Source organism: Thunnus maccoyii, chromosome 20, assembly GCF_910596095.1.
Source record: "Thunnus maccoyii chromosome 20, fThuMac1.1, whole genome shotgun sequence".
NCBI classification, from domain to species: domain Eukaryota; kingdom Metazoa; phylum Chordata; class Actinopteri; order Scombriformes; family Scombridae; genus Thunnus; species Thunnus maccoyii.
The window spans coordinates 8,727,768-8,743,007 of record NC_056552.1 but is presented as its reverse complement, the minus strand read 5'-3'; the positions used below and the strand labels follow the sequence as shown (position 1 = coordinate 8,743,007).

General features: G+C 39.7%; 1 protein-coding gene across 3 annotated transcripts in view; it reads right to left on the bottom strand.

Moving 5' to 3' along the window:
- Nucleotides 1-2,974: 2,974 nt before the first annotated feature.
- Nucleotides 2,975-15,240, bottom strand: part of ttyh2 (tweety family member 2) — a 60,648-nt gene continuing 48,382 nt past the window's right edge. For 2 of the 3 annotated variants that reach the window (XM_042398288.1, XM_042398289.1), the window contains 8 exons: nucleotides 11,716-11,785; nucleotides 11,500-11,555; nucleotides 9,087-9,179; nucleotides 8,849-8,941; nucleotides 8,308-8,450; nucleotides 7,225-7,410; nucleotides 7,052-7,130; nucleotides 2,975-4,129 (listed from right to left, as the gene is read on the bottom strand). In XM_042398288.1, the coding sequence (XP_042254222.1) occupies nucleotides 4,049-4,129; nucleotides 7,052-7,130; nucleotides 7,225-7,410; nucleotides 8,308-8,450; nucleotides 8,849-8,941; nucleotides 9,087-9,179; nucleotides 11,500-11,555; nucleotides 11,716-11,785 (801 nt within the window). In that variant the 3' untranslated portion in view covers nucleotides 2,975-4,048. Of the gene's footprint in view, nucleotides 4,130-7,051; nucleotides 7,131-7,224; nucleotides 7,411-8,307; nucleotides 8,451-8,848; nucleotides 8,942-9,086; nucleotides 9,180-11,499; nucleotides 11,556-11,715; nucleotides 11,786-12,830; nucleotides 12,930-15,240 lie in introns of those variants that run through there. The other variant, XM_042398290.1, reaches the window with a different exon arrangement.

The window sequence follows — 15,240 nt, the reverse complement described above, 5'->3', positions numbered from 1 at the left end:
CTGATAAGGTCAGGTATGAGAGATAGACTAGACAGGTCTTGGAGGTGATGGAGTGTTCACCTGCATAGTTGACACACTTGGCTTCTCGTCTTTCCTTTGTGCAGGTTTTGTGGTGGTGATTTCCTCTGCATCTCAGGCATACAACTGGGCTGCTGTAGTTAATGGATATATGATTGAACTGTTGGCATTTGCAGCATTGATTGATGGTGGATGGAGCATGCGTACTCCACACTATACTGGTCCATGTAGAAGCCTTCATGGAGAAGGCCAGCGGCTTGGTCTTGGTTGATGAGGTGGATCTTGATGGATGTGGTTGGCTGCTGAGTGGATTTGCTTATAATTCTGAATATTCCTGAGATGCTGATGCCTTGTTTTTACAGTTCTTCTTTGACTTGTGCCTCTGTAATGTTTGTGTGAATGCCTTTGATGACCAGCAGTTTTGTAAGGGGTTTCAGACGGGGGCATAGAGTCATGTTTGTGCGCTAATCTGCATGTGAACTGAGCTCCATTAAATGCTCCCTCAGGCCATGATGAGAGTAAAGAGTTCAGGGAAGGAATATCCTTGGGGAAAATGAGAATGCAGCTATTTTTCATGTGGACCAGTTTTTGAAGTTGGGCTTGAGTCTTTGGATTTCCTTGAGGATGGATTGGTTGGTTGAGAGAGCTGTAATTCTCTATTACAGCAGGTGTAAGGTGTTGATTTTCTGTTGACTCCTGTCTTGCTCTTTTCCTGGGATCTGTATTGAACGTTTGGTATTTGTGCATGTTTGTATTTACAGCTTCCGAGTAGCTGGCAGAAAGTGGTGGGAGGGGAGTGTGTGGGTCTTGTCCATTCAGTAGGGTCAGGTCCGTGGTGGTTAAAGTGGATTGCATCTGTGTAGTGACATTGTTGAAGGGGGTGCATTGGGTGTATTTGCTGAGTTCAGCGAACAAGTGGTTGATTTGGTCAAAAATATTCTTGATGATGAAGTTGTCAGTTTTATCAGTGGTCAGAGGGGCTAGTTTCTTAGCAGGAGTGGATGGTTTTGAATTTCAATTGGGTGCATTGACTGCTTGTTTGTTAACTTTAGGAGGTTTGGATAATTTTATAGGTGGCAATGTTTTTTCTTTTATGGTTGGATTGGGTTCTGGAGGTACAATAGTATCCATTGTTTCCAATTTTTGAGGGGTGTTGGATAAAGCTGCATACTGCTGAATCATTTGGAAAATTAGGACTCTTTCTCTCTTGGGTGGTTTTTTTGTGTTTTGGGATCTGGCACTTTGTTTTTTTCCTTTGTGGTGGTTTTTAATTTGCTCCAAAAGCTGCAATCCATATTTATTTTCTTTCCAGTGCATTGGTTAGTTGTGCAGTTGCCTTGTTGTTTGCCTCAGGAGTGAAGGGACCCGAGTAAGTGTGAAAGTGTGTGTGTGTGTGTGTTTGGAAAGTGGGTGGGGGTAGGTGGTAGGCAAGGGATGCGTTAAGTGGGGTGTTGAATAAAATAATTTGTGAGTGTAATGAGGAGTGAGGAAAAAAAAAGAAAGAAAGAAATCCCCTAGCTAGTTAGGCAGTTTGGCTGTATATAAGTTCTTAGTGAGCCAGAGAGACTTAACAATGCAAAAGTGCCGTGGTCACCATATTTGTTTATACCTCAATTGTGTCTGCTGTGTCTGCAGAGGAAACCAGGGAGGCTCTTTAAACCGTGGCTGGGGTAGGCTTCACAAGGCTCCTGTGCAGACAGAAGTTACAGGCGCTGTGTATGGCGTGTGCTTCCTGTGTCAGTTTGTTCAATTCGCCGCTGAGTATCCAGGTATAAATCCAGGTATAAATCCGTGCAGATGTAAGAAATCCATGTAGTGTGTAAGTCTGCTCAGTATCAGTATCTGAGAGGCTGCGTCTGACTGTGAACCCTTCATTCAGAGGAAGAGGAAGGCAGAAAGCTAATAGGTGTCTTAAATACCACTCAGCCTGATTGATAGGAAGGGAGGGGCTGGCAAACAGACAAGAGCTGCGTTCAAGTGCAGTTGGGGGAAATGTTTCCTAGTGTTCCCTATCACAAATGCAAACAGGGAAACAAGTTTATAAAAGAACAGAACTCCCCATGCACAGCCAGTATTTTCAGACAGGTGCTGGTTGGTCGCAGGAACATATAAGGTGAAAATCAGAATATACCACCGCACACTGTAATGACTGTACTGTGACTTTATTGAGAGAGAACAACGCGTTTCGCCTGTCGCTTCTTCAGGTTCGCTCAGGAAAACAAGTTTGTTTTGGCAATCACACAATAATCCTTATAATTCCAAGAGCGTTCCCCTGAAGATACAAAGGTGATGCAAACGGTGTAAGGGTTTTTATAATATGATACAAGATAAATACTAATTTGAGATGAGCTTTTGTCATTTTTAGACATTTTGTGAATAATTGATTAATCAGGACATAGGTAACAAATTAATGAATGATTTAAAATACAGAGAAAGTACTTTAAATTGATCTTTTTGACACATTAATGCTGGATGTTTGACTGAGCTAATTTTAACCCAGGAAAGCTGCTATGCTTCTTATAAACTGTCAGTTAAATGCAGCCAAAATTGGACAATAATAATATATTTTTTTTTAAAACTCTCAAAATCAGTAGTCATTCACCATGTTCAAGTCGTTGTCTGTTTTTCTTCTTTTCAGTTTAAATAAGTAAAGACATAATGGGACATTTTAAATATCAATGTCTAGCTCACCAGCCTTTAAGAAAACTACATTTCTTATCTTGGCAGCAAGAAATGATGTTATGTGTATAGTTAATAACAAGTTATGGGTATAGATTACATCAGGTTCATGTCTTAAAAACATCTTTTGATATATCTTGACTTTACGGGTGCTTTAAGCGCCATCTGGTGTCGATGACAGTGAAATGTAGCAGTATAGTTTGGTAAATTTAAGCACAGGTTGAAGAGATCTGGTCACATGATTTTCATGATGATTTTGCACCCAAAGGACACACAATTGTACTCAAAACTGGTTTATTCAACTCACAATTAGACCCCAAACTCTGGGGTCACACACAAAATTACGCACCACTCTGAGTGCCTGTACAGTGTAACATGCTGAAACAAACAACATAATCATTAATAAACAAAACTGCATTTATGTATTAAAACCCTACAGAAAACAATTATTGGACAGTTTGATCTGATGAAAATAATTACCTGAATATTCTCATTAATCATAGTTAGAGCAGCACAGCTTCCCAAGTAACGGTAGAAATTACTTTGTATTAGTTGAATTAGATATGCAGACAACATGAATTAATGACCCTTTATAAAATACAAAAAAAATAGTGATTCTATGTGACCGAGCCACAGAAAACTAGAAAAAATATATAAAAAAAATGGCACATTGTTTGAAATAAAATCAAAATAGTACACATCAGAATGAGACGACAGTCTGTTATTGTACAACATATTTACAGAAGCCGTGGTCTCAAGGTTGCCTCGTCTCTGGAGATTTCAAAACATAAAGCTTCACTCGCAGGCGTGTATCTCTGTGTGTGTGTGTGTGTGAATGTAAATAAATTATACCTCAACGTCACCTCCTGCTGTGTGCTGCCAGTGCTGGGTTTGTGCTTCACAAATATCATGCATGAAGCATAATATATAGAAAATATGGCATGTTTACATCAGCTGTCATGTTCACATTTTTCTCTTTGGAGACCTGAATGTAAGTTGTCAAAAGTAATACACACACCTCAGCGTCAAAGCTTTGAAGGGTTGGAAAAGGAAAAAATATCTTTGAACAGGAGAGGCGGATAATTTAGAATACGGTAGTCTTTAAGATTAAGAGAGGTTAAATTCGACAGCCTGTGAAATGTTTTCCAACAGATGGCCTGGGGGCAGAAGAGTGTGATTAATCATTTATGAGCATACAACACATGGAGAACAGTACAGATATAGTTGCGTTGTCCTGAGTTCTGGACTAACGAGATGTTCGCTTTGATGCTTGCATGAACCACACACTCTTTTCGGGTTGTGTGTGCAATGCTGTTTTCCCTCCTCAGACAGATAAAGAAGAAGAAGAAGTCTATGCTTGGAAGTCGTTCCCAAAGTGTCTACTCTGTTCCTCCGTCATGGACAGATAGGTGGCTCTCATACTGGGGGAGTACTGTGAAGGAAAGACAAACACACAGACATATAAAGAGCATGTTAAAAGCGGAACTCTGTAAGCTAAAGGATGAGGTTTCATAGGTGTGGACTGAAGCCTAATTATCAGGTATGACGAAAGGAATTGTCATGAGGGGCTTAGAGGAACAGTCCACTGAAAATCTATCTTTTGAATATCAAATTCTCTTGTCTGTAGGATTGAAATGCGGCTCTGTAAAGACTGAAGCTTTGGACGGCAGCTGTAGTCAGCTTGGATTCACAACAGATACAATGAATTCCAGTCACGGTAGCATAAAAATATCCATCATGATCCACCTCTCTGCTGTTGATCCATATGTTGAGGATGTTGGAGCTTCACCAATAATATCTCAATATGCTACTTGAACATAGAGAACTTCTGTCCCGAGTGTGTTTCACCAGTTTTAATCACCTGATCTCCACACCCACCTGCACACCTGTTCCCCGCCTCATCAGCTACTCAATATACATGTGTCCAAACTCATAATCCACACAGTAAATCCCACTGAGCTTCTCTCAAACAAGGAAACATTTAAAATATACAACCATATACAACGTGTCCCCATGATGATTTGTGTTAACATGTTATTATGTGGTCAAAAACCTTTTTGTGCAGTAACAAAACTAACTAACAAAGTAATTTCAATTTTAAGGCAATAACCCACTATCCATATATCAAATAAATTATTCCGGTAACAATAAACAATTCAATTCTCAGGCATATGGAATAATATGCACAACAAAAGTCAATTTATAGTCAGATTAGGCTCTTGCAATAATAGACACTCAACAGTAAATTGAGATTTTGGCAATAATAATTTTCACTTTGATTAAAACACAACGCATTTTATTATGGGATTGTTAGCAGAAAGTAGCGTTCATGCCAAGAAGTCCATTGTAACGGCTGTGAATCCAAGCTGACTATAGTTGCTGTCTTTCACAAATGAGCAAGCTACAAACTTTTTTCAAGTGTTTGATGCTAAAAAGGTAGATTTTTGGCAGAGTATTCCTTTAATTCCTTTCTGTTAAACTGTCTCAGGGCGTATATAACAGATGTAACCTTCAGTTTATTCAAACAAATCAATCCCTTACTCATTAGCAACATTAACAGTAACTGTGACACCGCTCTAAATCAGTCAGTACCCGGATAAATTCAGTTCTAGAGCACTATACATGACGCCTTATGGCAGTACAAGCTGTAGACTTGGATGATTGGAGCATGCACAGGGAGACTAAAACTGTGAGGAAATCCAAGGACGCAACTACAGTACCACCCTGTGAACACCAGGGGAAGACAAAACCCTCACTACAGACTGTCTGGAATGAGAACAACAGGTTGTGAGTTTAAAAAAAAAAGCCATGCCAAACAGGAAAACTGCACAGGAACCAAACAAAGAGATGTGAAGTGAAGTGGGGGAGAGGTAAAAAGACGGAGATGCAACAGAGGAAAAGTGAGGCATGTAGTCCTGAGGAAGAGTTGAAAAGACTTACTCGGTTTCTATACTGCTGAGAGTATATCTCCAAAAGTTGATTAAAAAAAAGAGGAAATATAGAAATGAAAAGATACAAACAAACAAACACATGACAAACGAACAAACAAAAAATATATAAAAGAAGCTGTTAGCCGAAAACTACTGCATGGTGCTGCACAGTCGTAGTCATGAGGGAGAATTGAATTAGACATTACTTGCTGGTATTAGGAAAGAAGTCATAAGGCAAAGTGAAATCACATATTCTGGTTAAGTTGGAACAACACGCTGAAGTTAAATGAGAATGATGACTGACATAAAAGGAAGAACTTGATATTTTTTCTTCATCATCTATAAACTCCACTAAAACTGTGGTGAGACTAACATTAACAGTAGAAAATATACTGATCTTTTTAAACTCTATGCATACCGATGAATAACATGCAATGTATCAGAAATAAATAATGCTTTTCTTCACAGGTTCTTTGCAACTATATAAACTATATTTGGGTTCATACATTGTTGTTTCAGTGTGTAGTTTTGTGTGTCAAACTATATATTAGCATATTAACGAGCACATATCCTGTGTACCACCAAATTCCATAACCCTTTCAAAGAAATCTCCTACGAATTAACATTTACACAGCAGCTACTTTAAGGAAATTATTATATGATTATATGCCAATATATCGTTTGACACACAAAACTACACACTAAAAACTAGAAGTATGTTCTGTCAGTTAAAGAATTGTTAAGTATATAAATAATTTTTTAAGATTTTTTGCAAATTAACAACTACATATGAACCCAGATATAATGATACCTGCTGAATGCATTTAACTGCTGTATTTCGTCACCCACTTGTGTGCCGCATGTTATAAAGAGGCTGCGCCCAATGAAAATTTAATCAAAAATGTTTCTATTTCTGTCTCCCTACATGACAGGAGAAAAGTGACCCAGTGGGGGACGAATTTATTCAATGAGGAAGAAAACCTTTAGTGTCAACAATGAGCGAGCTAGGGTTAAAACCTGTGTCACTTTCTCCTGGGAATATGGCCTATGAGAAGCTAAATGATGTTCACTCCATGATTAAATATTAACTACATTACTTCTCCTCTTCTTGCTTTGGTACTGTAAGTCACCCTCCTATAAGTTATGGAGGGCAGTAAAAAGGCACAGTGTACAACTATACACTATCTCATTAAATACCTTTTAAGAATCTTTTAAAGAGATGTTGAATATGTCTTAACATTTCAGTTATGTATAGGTGATATTTAAGGAAGGAAGTGAGTCACTGAATAAAGAAAATTAATAATCAGTAGTTATTTATAAATATAAATAAAATTGCTCCCTGTGCTTTAAAAGTGAAATCTGGCTGGTTAGCTCAGAGGGAAGTGACATCATAGGAAGGACTTGGCCTCTGGGACCCAACGCACCGAGGGTGGAGGAGAGCCTCGTCCTATCAGAGGCACATTCTCGTACCGCGGATTTCCCCCGAACAGAGCTGTCTGGTTCCTGAGGAGAGAATAAAAGGAGCCACTCAGAAGCTGAAGGAACTGCGAGCACTTGAAATCCCAGTTTGCTCCGCGCATTATTTCCTTTCACTCACATGTACTCAGACATTGGGGCGTTTGAGACAGCCGGGGCGGGCGGGTGAAGGCTGTTCTGGCTGCCCATGCTGCTGCTGTAGCTGCAGAAGCTGTGCATGTTGGTGTGGTTGGGGTTCTGGGAGCCTATCCTCCTCACCCGAGGGTTGAATGGGTCCTCCTCGTCGATGTCGTCATAATCTCGTTCCCTGGAGGCAGAGTGAAATGTCAGCGAGGTCAACAAGTTTGACCTATGTACGCTTGAACCAGTGTTTTGAATGTTAGTAGCGCCTATGCACTACATTTCTGCTGACCACGTCCAAAAGTACGCCGTAAAGGTTTTACCTTAATTTCCAACCTTCTAGGAAGCCTTTTGTTACTTTGGTACTATAAAAATATCTACCTAGAGGTACTTTAAACCTAAAATAATTGATTTTTTTGGCCACTTGCGGGCAGCAGAAATAAGCTGTGAAAGCAAAACTGACAAATTATCACCTTTGAGGTTGATATGGCAAACCTGTTGCTTATTGCCGCTGTTTTTGTGAAACAGCTGATGTGAATTTAGTTGTTTCTTGCATTAAAAATGTTTCTCCATGCCAGCAGATTCTCACATCTTGTTTGCCAAACCACTGCTGAATGCATCCACATGGAGTGTTTTCATGATGATAATGTAACTGAAGGTGATAAATTGCTCACTGTGATGAATTACCTTAATGTTCATTGTTAATGTTGATAGTGTACTGAAATGGGACGCCTGCTTGAAAGACAGGAAAACAATCTAAAACCTTATGGTATGCTTTGTTAAATATGGAGCTGTAATATAAAGTATGTTTGAAAGGTTAAAATCAGCGGTATGGCCCTTTAAGTGGAGAAGAGTAACTAATGTTTCAGATGAAAGGAGCTCTAACATATTGTATGTCTCATTATGCTCACACAATTGAATTTGTATTTGTAGCAAAACATCTGGGCTCTTGGGCCAAACAGAGAAAATATTCACAAACATGCAGCAGTTGGCTCATACAGTACATTTGGTGCTGCATAGAGATGTTTCCAGGATGAGGAAATGAGGGCACTCAGGCAGGCAGACGAGCAAAGAACGAACTGACCTGCAGGCAATTTGTCTCCATGCCCTGGGAATGGCACACAGCATCACAGTGAAGGCACAGGCTGCCAGGATGGAGAAGAGGCAGAGGTAGAGCACACCCTCCACCCCGTCGTAGCACACCCCCACCATCGCATCCAGGTAGTCCTAAAGAGGTCAAACACGAAAACAAGGCAAATGAACAAACATTTTGCTTGTATAAGCAGGCTCTTGCTGTCATATATGAATTTGTAGTAGACAAAATTAAGCAAGTGTGTGTTGTCTCCAGGAAGACATATTCTTAATTCACGTCATGCACATTCGGTGGGACTTCCAGCATTATTAGTGTAAACCGCACTGCAGTCACACAATGCGAGTGAAGACAGTGCAGGAAATTCACACGTTAATAAGGGAGCAAAGCTTAGAGAAGTTGATCTCGTTAAATTTCAAACTCCGCTCTGCTGCCAGCTCAGTTTCAGTTTCATGATGAAATCCTACGTGGCCACTTACTCTCCTGTTGACCTAGTTGTGCTACTGTGATGCCAATTAGGATGCAGTGAACGAACCTTGTTGAGCCCCCTGCAGTCCAGCAGGGCGGTCAGCTGGTGCAGGCTGGCCTCTGAGGAGTTGAGCAAATGCTGGATACCCAGTAGGTCTCTCTGTGGAGAGGTCACCATATCACTGAAACATACTCCAGCACTTATTTACACGAGAATGTCCTTTTACTGCTACTCCTATAACCACTTGACTACTTTTTACTACAGGATGTAGCTTGGTATGTGTGTGTGTGTGTGTGTGTGATACCTCAGCTGTAGGGAACAGAGGCACAGCAAACTGCAGCAGACCCTGGATCTGGATCTGCATGGTGGTCAGGGACCTCTGGAAGATGGTCAGAGGCTGTAAACAAGAAAGTAAGTTGAAATGCACACAGAGTAAAAAGAATGCAAATGAGGAGTAAACATTGATCTTAGGGGAAGCATTTTAATTAGTCTGAGTCTGCACACAGCGTAGAAAATCGAGGCTCCCAAGGCTGTTTAATGTAGCTACTGTAAAATGATAAAAGTGACTCTAGTGACAAGATGTACAAGTTGTGTCCTTCCACAAACTGAAAACACATGGATGAAAGCAGAACAGCCTGCATAATGGATTTTATTTTTTATATAATTTCATTTGTTGGTTTATTTAACAGGAATGATGCAGATTGATCAATAAAACAACAACAACATGGGAGCCAGAGTTAGCCTTGAAAGCAAATAAAATGCCCTGAAATCATATAAGAATGGACATTTAAGGAACATAGCAACAAAACAAAACAAAACGCAACTACTAATGGGCCAAAAAAGTGAACAAATACTGTTTTTTTTGGTCGGCCATGGCTGAATAATTCAACACTCACTGATATAAAATATTCTATGATTACATTACAACATGTACTTTGAGTCTCTCATTGTGGGCTTGTAGGTTTTTGTTCTTACCAGCAGGGGGCAAAATAAGCCTCCCCATTCAACATGAAATAACTGGATAATCACATCCCACCTGAAAGACAGCACCTTCTGCATCTTGCCCTTTTTTTTTTTTTAATTAACATTCAAGCATAACCATAAATGAAATAATCTGTCACATTTCCAAAGTAAATTTGTATCTTCACAGTCACCCAACCTAACAAGAGAAGCCTGCAAACCCCTGGCCTGTGGCAGAATGTTAAATTGAAAAAGGATATGGTCAATTACGTCAACCATCCATAAATGTAATTACTTTCCTCTGATCTGACTTTTTTTTTTTTTTCTTCCCGGATGTGCATCAGTGCCATGACAGTCTGTGATCAAACTGCTCTCTGCTGCAAAATCAGATTTGGCTTTTTTACCTTAGCCTGGGTGAGCTTGTTTTAAGCCTAATAAAGCAAAAATAGGACAGAGCAAGGAGCTGGAGGAGGACAAAAAAAAAGAAAAGCAGAAGAAATGATAATAAGAATAGGAAAAAAAAAGCTGCGGCAAGAAGCAGAGTTGACGCAGGAATGATGCCCTGAGCAAGGAAACACAAGGGCACAGAGGGTAGAACTGCAAGGCACTGTTGCTGCTCAGGCTGAGAAACACAGAGAGAGAGAGTGTTTGTATGTTTGCCAATCAGTGTGAATTCCTGTATCTGCCAGCTTGCTTGTGAACTTTGCACCTGTTGGGTATCTGTGTGGCAGAGAAAGGAGTGCTGACTTTGTTTACCAGGCAAGGTGACGGTTGCCTGCCCTCCGTAGCTGTGTGCTCTTGTTATCCTCGGGGCATGTCTACGAGAGCCAGATAATAAGATCTGAGCTCCGCTGGGTCAGAGCTCACAGAAATTGACTTTACCGCTGCCTTGATGTCAGCGGCGAAGTCAGTGATGTGACCCACAATTCCTACTCTGCTTCTCTGAAGAGTAACCTCACAGAACCTCAGAGGAGACGGAGGAGCCTTCATCTTGGCAGCTTTGTATCACTTTGGCATGTTTTGCCTTGTTTGCTTGATACACGCCAAAGACTGAAGAAAAGCAGGCAGAGAGAGAGAGATAGGAAAAATAATGGTGACAGACCAGGAGATAGTGTAGTGTTGGATGCTTTGCAGTTTTATAACTGTTGAAAGAACGGTTTTATGCCATAGCTAGGATTTTAAAAACACTGAGGTCCCTCAAATGCAACCCACCACCCATTAACTGTTCATTTATAGTTTAAAATTTTCGGAAATTGTATTTTTTTTTCTTCACACCACCAGGTATAAAACTCTGGAAGAGAAATTCACTTTTATAAGGTTTAGTATTGAACCGTAATACATTCTGACCAAAATACGTGTGTAGAATCAAGTATCAAAAACTGTAAATTATCAAAGGTTGTATTGAATGCTTGGTTAGATTTATGTAATTAGATATTTCCTAATTTAAAATCAGGAAACTTTTCTACCTTAAGATTAACTTTAATGTGGGCGTATGAAAAAAGTGAAGTAGTGCATAGGCTCCGATATCTCTCTATCCGAAATGTTTTATTTATTTATTTGGTTTCCCTAAAAGAACTCAAATTATTGTGTATGACAGTCTAGAAAATACTCATTTTTCAAACAAATTTACTGCACTTTTAAATGATATGTAGCCGTGCTTTTCCCTGCAAATCACCAACTTAATGCTCACTATGTCCCATCGCTGAAGATTCAGCAGGAGTTCAGCAAAGCATCCTAAAGTTTGACACATAACATACCTGCTGGAAGGGGTTGGAGAGAGTCTGGTTGCAGTAAAGGTAGTAATGAACAATATCTGTGAAAAAGCAAAAAGACAAACAGGGGAAGAAGTTGATTAAATGCATTTGGAGCCGTCATTTTTTACTTAACTACAACACTATTCTTGTCATGGCCACAGTTTAATGCTTTTGTAATTACAACTCCACTCAAGCAGGATTATTAATGCTGGAGCTTACCAGTACCGATGATACCCTTTGTCTGACTCATGAGGTACTTGTCGGGGGCTATACAGAAATCACTTGTGCCCTGAAATAAAACAGGAGACGTGTGAGAGCGGCGAACAGAAAACAAAGACACAGTTGAAAAGAATGAACGGTTCTTGAACTGCAAAGGAAAAAAGAAATCCATTAGGAACAGAGTGTCAAATACCAAGTACTCTATGTGACGATAATATTTCATTAACACCTCGGAAAGTCTTTTTGACAAAGCTGAATAACAATGATGACCATCATCTTTATCACTTTTTGACACAAAAGGGAAAATAAAGAGGATGGGCTGTGTTTTCTAATCCACTTTAACACGACTAGACAGGAATACTTTTCAGTTCTGTCACTCACAATCACTTTCACCTCACCACACAGTGCTAACAAGAAACCTGCCTTGGTAAAATAACAAAAGTGAAGAGCGGTGGTCTCCTCCAAACTATGCTGTCTGAATGCTAAATGTCCCCCGGGCTCAGGGCAAAACACACTGTATGTAGCTTAACCCTCTCCAGGGGCTACGCTAATGAGCCTCACACACACACACACACACACACACAGATGAGATAAAGTGAGCCGAGTTCCTCAGCAAACCCAGGCCAGTTTATTAAAAACAAGGGATACCAAGTAGCTCTGCAATTCAGGGGCAAGTTTGTTAGAATTCCTGAAGGGAAAACAGTGATTCTCTGAGACTACCCGCTGTCTGTAATTAAGAGTTCTGCGAAGGGGTGCATTCATTAAACCTTCATTTATTGTGTACTCACTAATCTAACTGTAGCTTACACACACACACACACATTTTGAAGATTCCCATGTAGACAACCAAACATCTGCAGTCAGTCAAGCCAAATAATATATCCGCCATACACATACTTGTAAGCACAAAGAAGATCCTCAGAAATAAATACAAGTACACTGTCTGCACTCTGGTGGATGTCTGACATCATTATAGCACAACAGCAAAACTTGTTCTCATTATAAGTGGGATGCAGCACTCTGGCTGCAGCGGCAAATAGATTGGAGTTTGGAACTGAGTTCAAACCCTAAATAAGGGTGGAGGAGGTCAATGACAGACTGATGGCAGTGGTTACCTGCTGTACAGGTGCTCCAGTTCCCTTCAACAGTCTCAGTGTGAAGATTTGTCCATTTTATTTTAGCCCTGCAAAGGACTGTTGACCTGTCTGATGATCACTACATTCTGCAGCACCAGCAAGACCCTGGTGAAATGACTAAAAAGTAAAAAGTAACATGGATGACTGGTGTTTATCATAGACATAGAGAACTACATCCATGATGTTTATATCATACTTCGAGTTTTACTGAAATAACAGAAAATAAATGAAAATCATCAAAGAAATTCGAGCTTCAGCTAAAGCTAAATCTTTCAAAATTATTCAAGGTAGGGCTGCGACTGATTATTATTTTCATTATCGATTGAAAATGGCGATAAATGTCAATCATAGTTTCCCACAGCCCAAGATAACGTCCTCAAATGTCTTTTGCACCGACCGACAGTCCACAACTCAAAGACATTCAGATTACTATCACTGAAGATTAAAGAAACCAGAAAATACTCACATTTGAGAAGCTGGAATCAGAGAACTTGGACATTTTTTTCTTAAAATGACTTAAAACGATGAATTGATAATCAAAATAGTTGGCGATTCATTTAATAGTTGGCTACTAATCAATTAATCAACTAATCGTTGCAGCTCTAATTTAACATACCACATTGGGTTTTGTTTTCTTACACAGTATTAGGGCTTAAACAAGATGATTAATCTGTTATTCCATTGTTAGAAAATTAATGAATGTGCGTAAGTCATTTATCAAGCGAGTGGAGATGTAGAACAAGGGGAGAGTTTTAAGCTGAAACACATCTAACTCTGGTCAGTCAGCTTGCCATGAAATGTAGTACAGATATTTTTAATCTCCAGATGATTATGTCAAATGACTGGTGACCCTCTGACTGTTTGTCAAGCACCACTTTCAGGTCAAAGTTTCCCCTTGACTTTGGTCCATGACAAGGAGTCTGAAATACTAATAGGCAGATTTCCATAAACTTTGCTTTAGATGTCCATCGTCTGCAAGGGATGAATATTTCTGGTGACCTTATCATTACTCTACTGCATTCCCCCCCAGGCAACAGTTTCTGTTTTTACACAGAAAATATCAACACATACTGGGCAGATAAGCGTGTATGTACTGGCTGTTCAGAGGATCTCTGTCCATTTTAGTCACATGTCGACTTTTCCTCCAGTGCTACCCTTGGGCAATTTTTTACACAAGTAAACTACAAGCTGGATTGCCATGAAATTTGCTGTGGAATCCTTTTGATTTTGGTGATCCCGCGGCCTTTGCCCTATTGCCACTCTTCCACTATTTCCATTTGCAGACAAAATATATGTGCAAATACCCTGTGACAGTCAGGGGGTCTCAGTGCTGTAGGCGATATTACAAAACAGAAGAAGAAGCACATGTCAGCCATTAGATCCAAGTAGCTATACTTAGATCTAAGAGCAACTAAGAACAAAAGCGGTTGTGTTTTTTTTATTGGTTTATTTGTTCTGTGATAAAAGGAGTGTTTAAGGACTTTCCTCAAGATAAATAAAGAATTTTTATTTTTTATATGAATTAGTTCACATTCACATTTTTTACTGGATGTTTTAAATATGCAGAGGCGATATGCAAATTGCAATCAAATGCTGTAAATGATTTGCTGTTTTAAAAACAATCAACGATTTAAGTTACATAAAATAAACCTTACTGTGTAGATAAATAGAAAATAATTAGGCACATTGTTGAGACAACCCTAGAATTTCATTTTGAGATTTTCAGAGGGTCAGAGCTGTCAATTTAGGGGTCCCAGACCCCCCAAGAAGCCCTGTATTTTTCACACTGCATACTGTGATAAGCAGACTGACCCACAATACAAAAATGTTCACTCTGTCCTACATTTTTGTATTGTGGGTGTTTATTGAACGGCGTCTACAAGGGCTGCTTGCACAATCTTGGTTTTCCTGTGTGTCATGGCACTCGTATCAAAGGAATCTACCCGGATTTCAACCATTGATCCAGCAAAAATAGACCACAGAGGCTGGAGACAAACTGGTAGATATAAAAGGAAGATGGAACCGGAGACTAACGTGTTGTAACTGATTGCGCCTCCTGCTGCTTTCTACCCGATGCTCATTATCTCCAGCTCTAATTCACACATGTTAACAATTCTCTACGGCCCCCCGAGTCAAAACAGGAGATCCAACAACAAACCTGAGAAAAATAGCACACATGCCTCAGGCAGGTGAGTCAAACGCCAGCGCTCATCCATCTGATATGAATTCTTCCAAATGTATCTCTATTTTCACATATCACTCCCCTCTAGGCATTCAAACATTTGTGTGGCTTTTTTTTTTTTTGCCGTGGGAACGTAAAAGAGAAAAACATTGAAATTATTCAATTATTCATTATGATTTACAAGCTGCAATTGGATTCCGGTTGTCA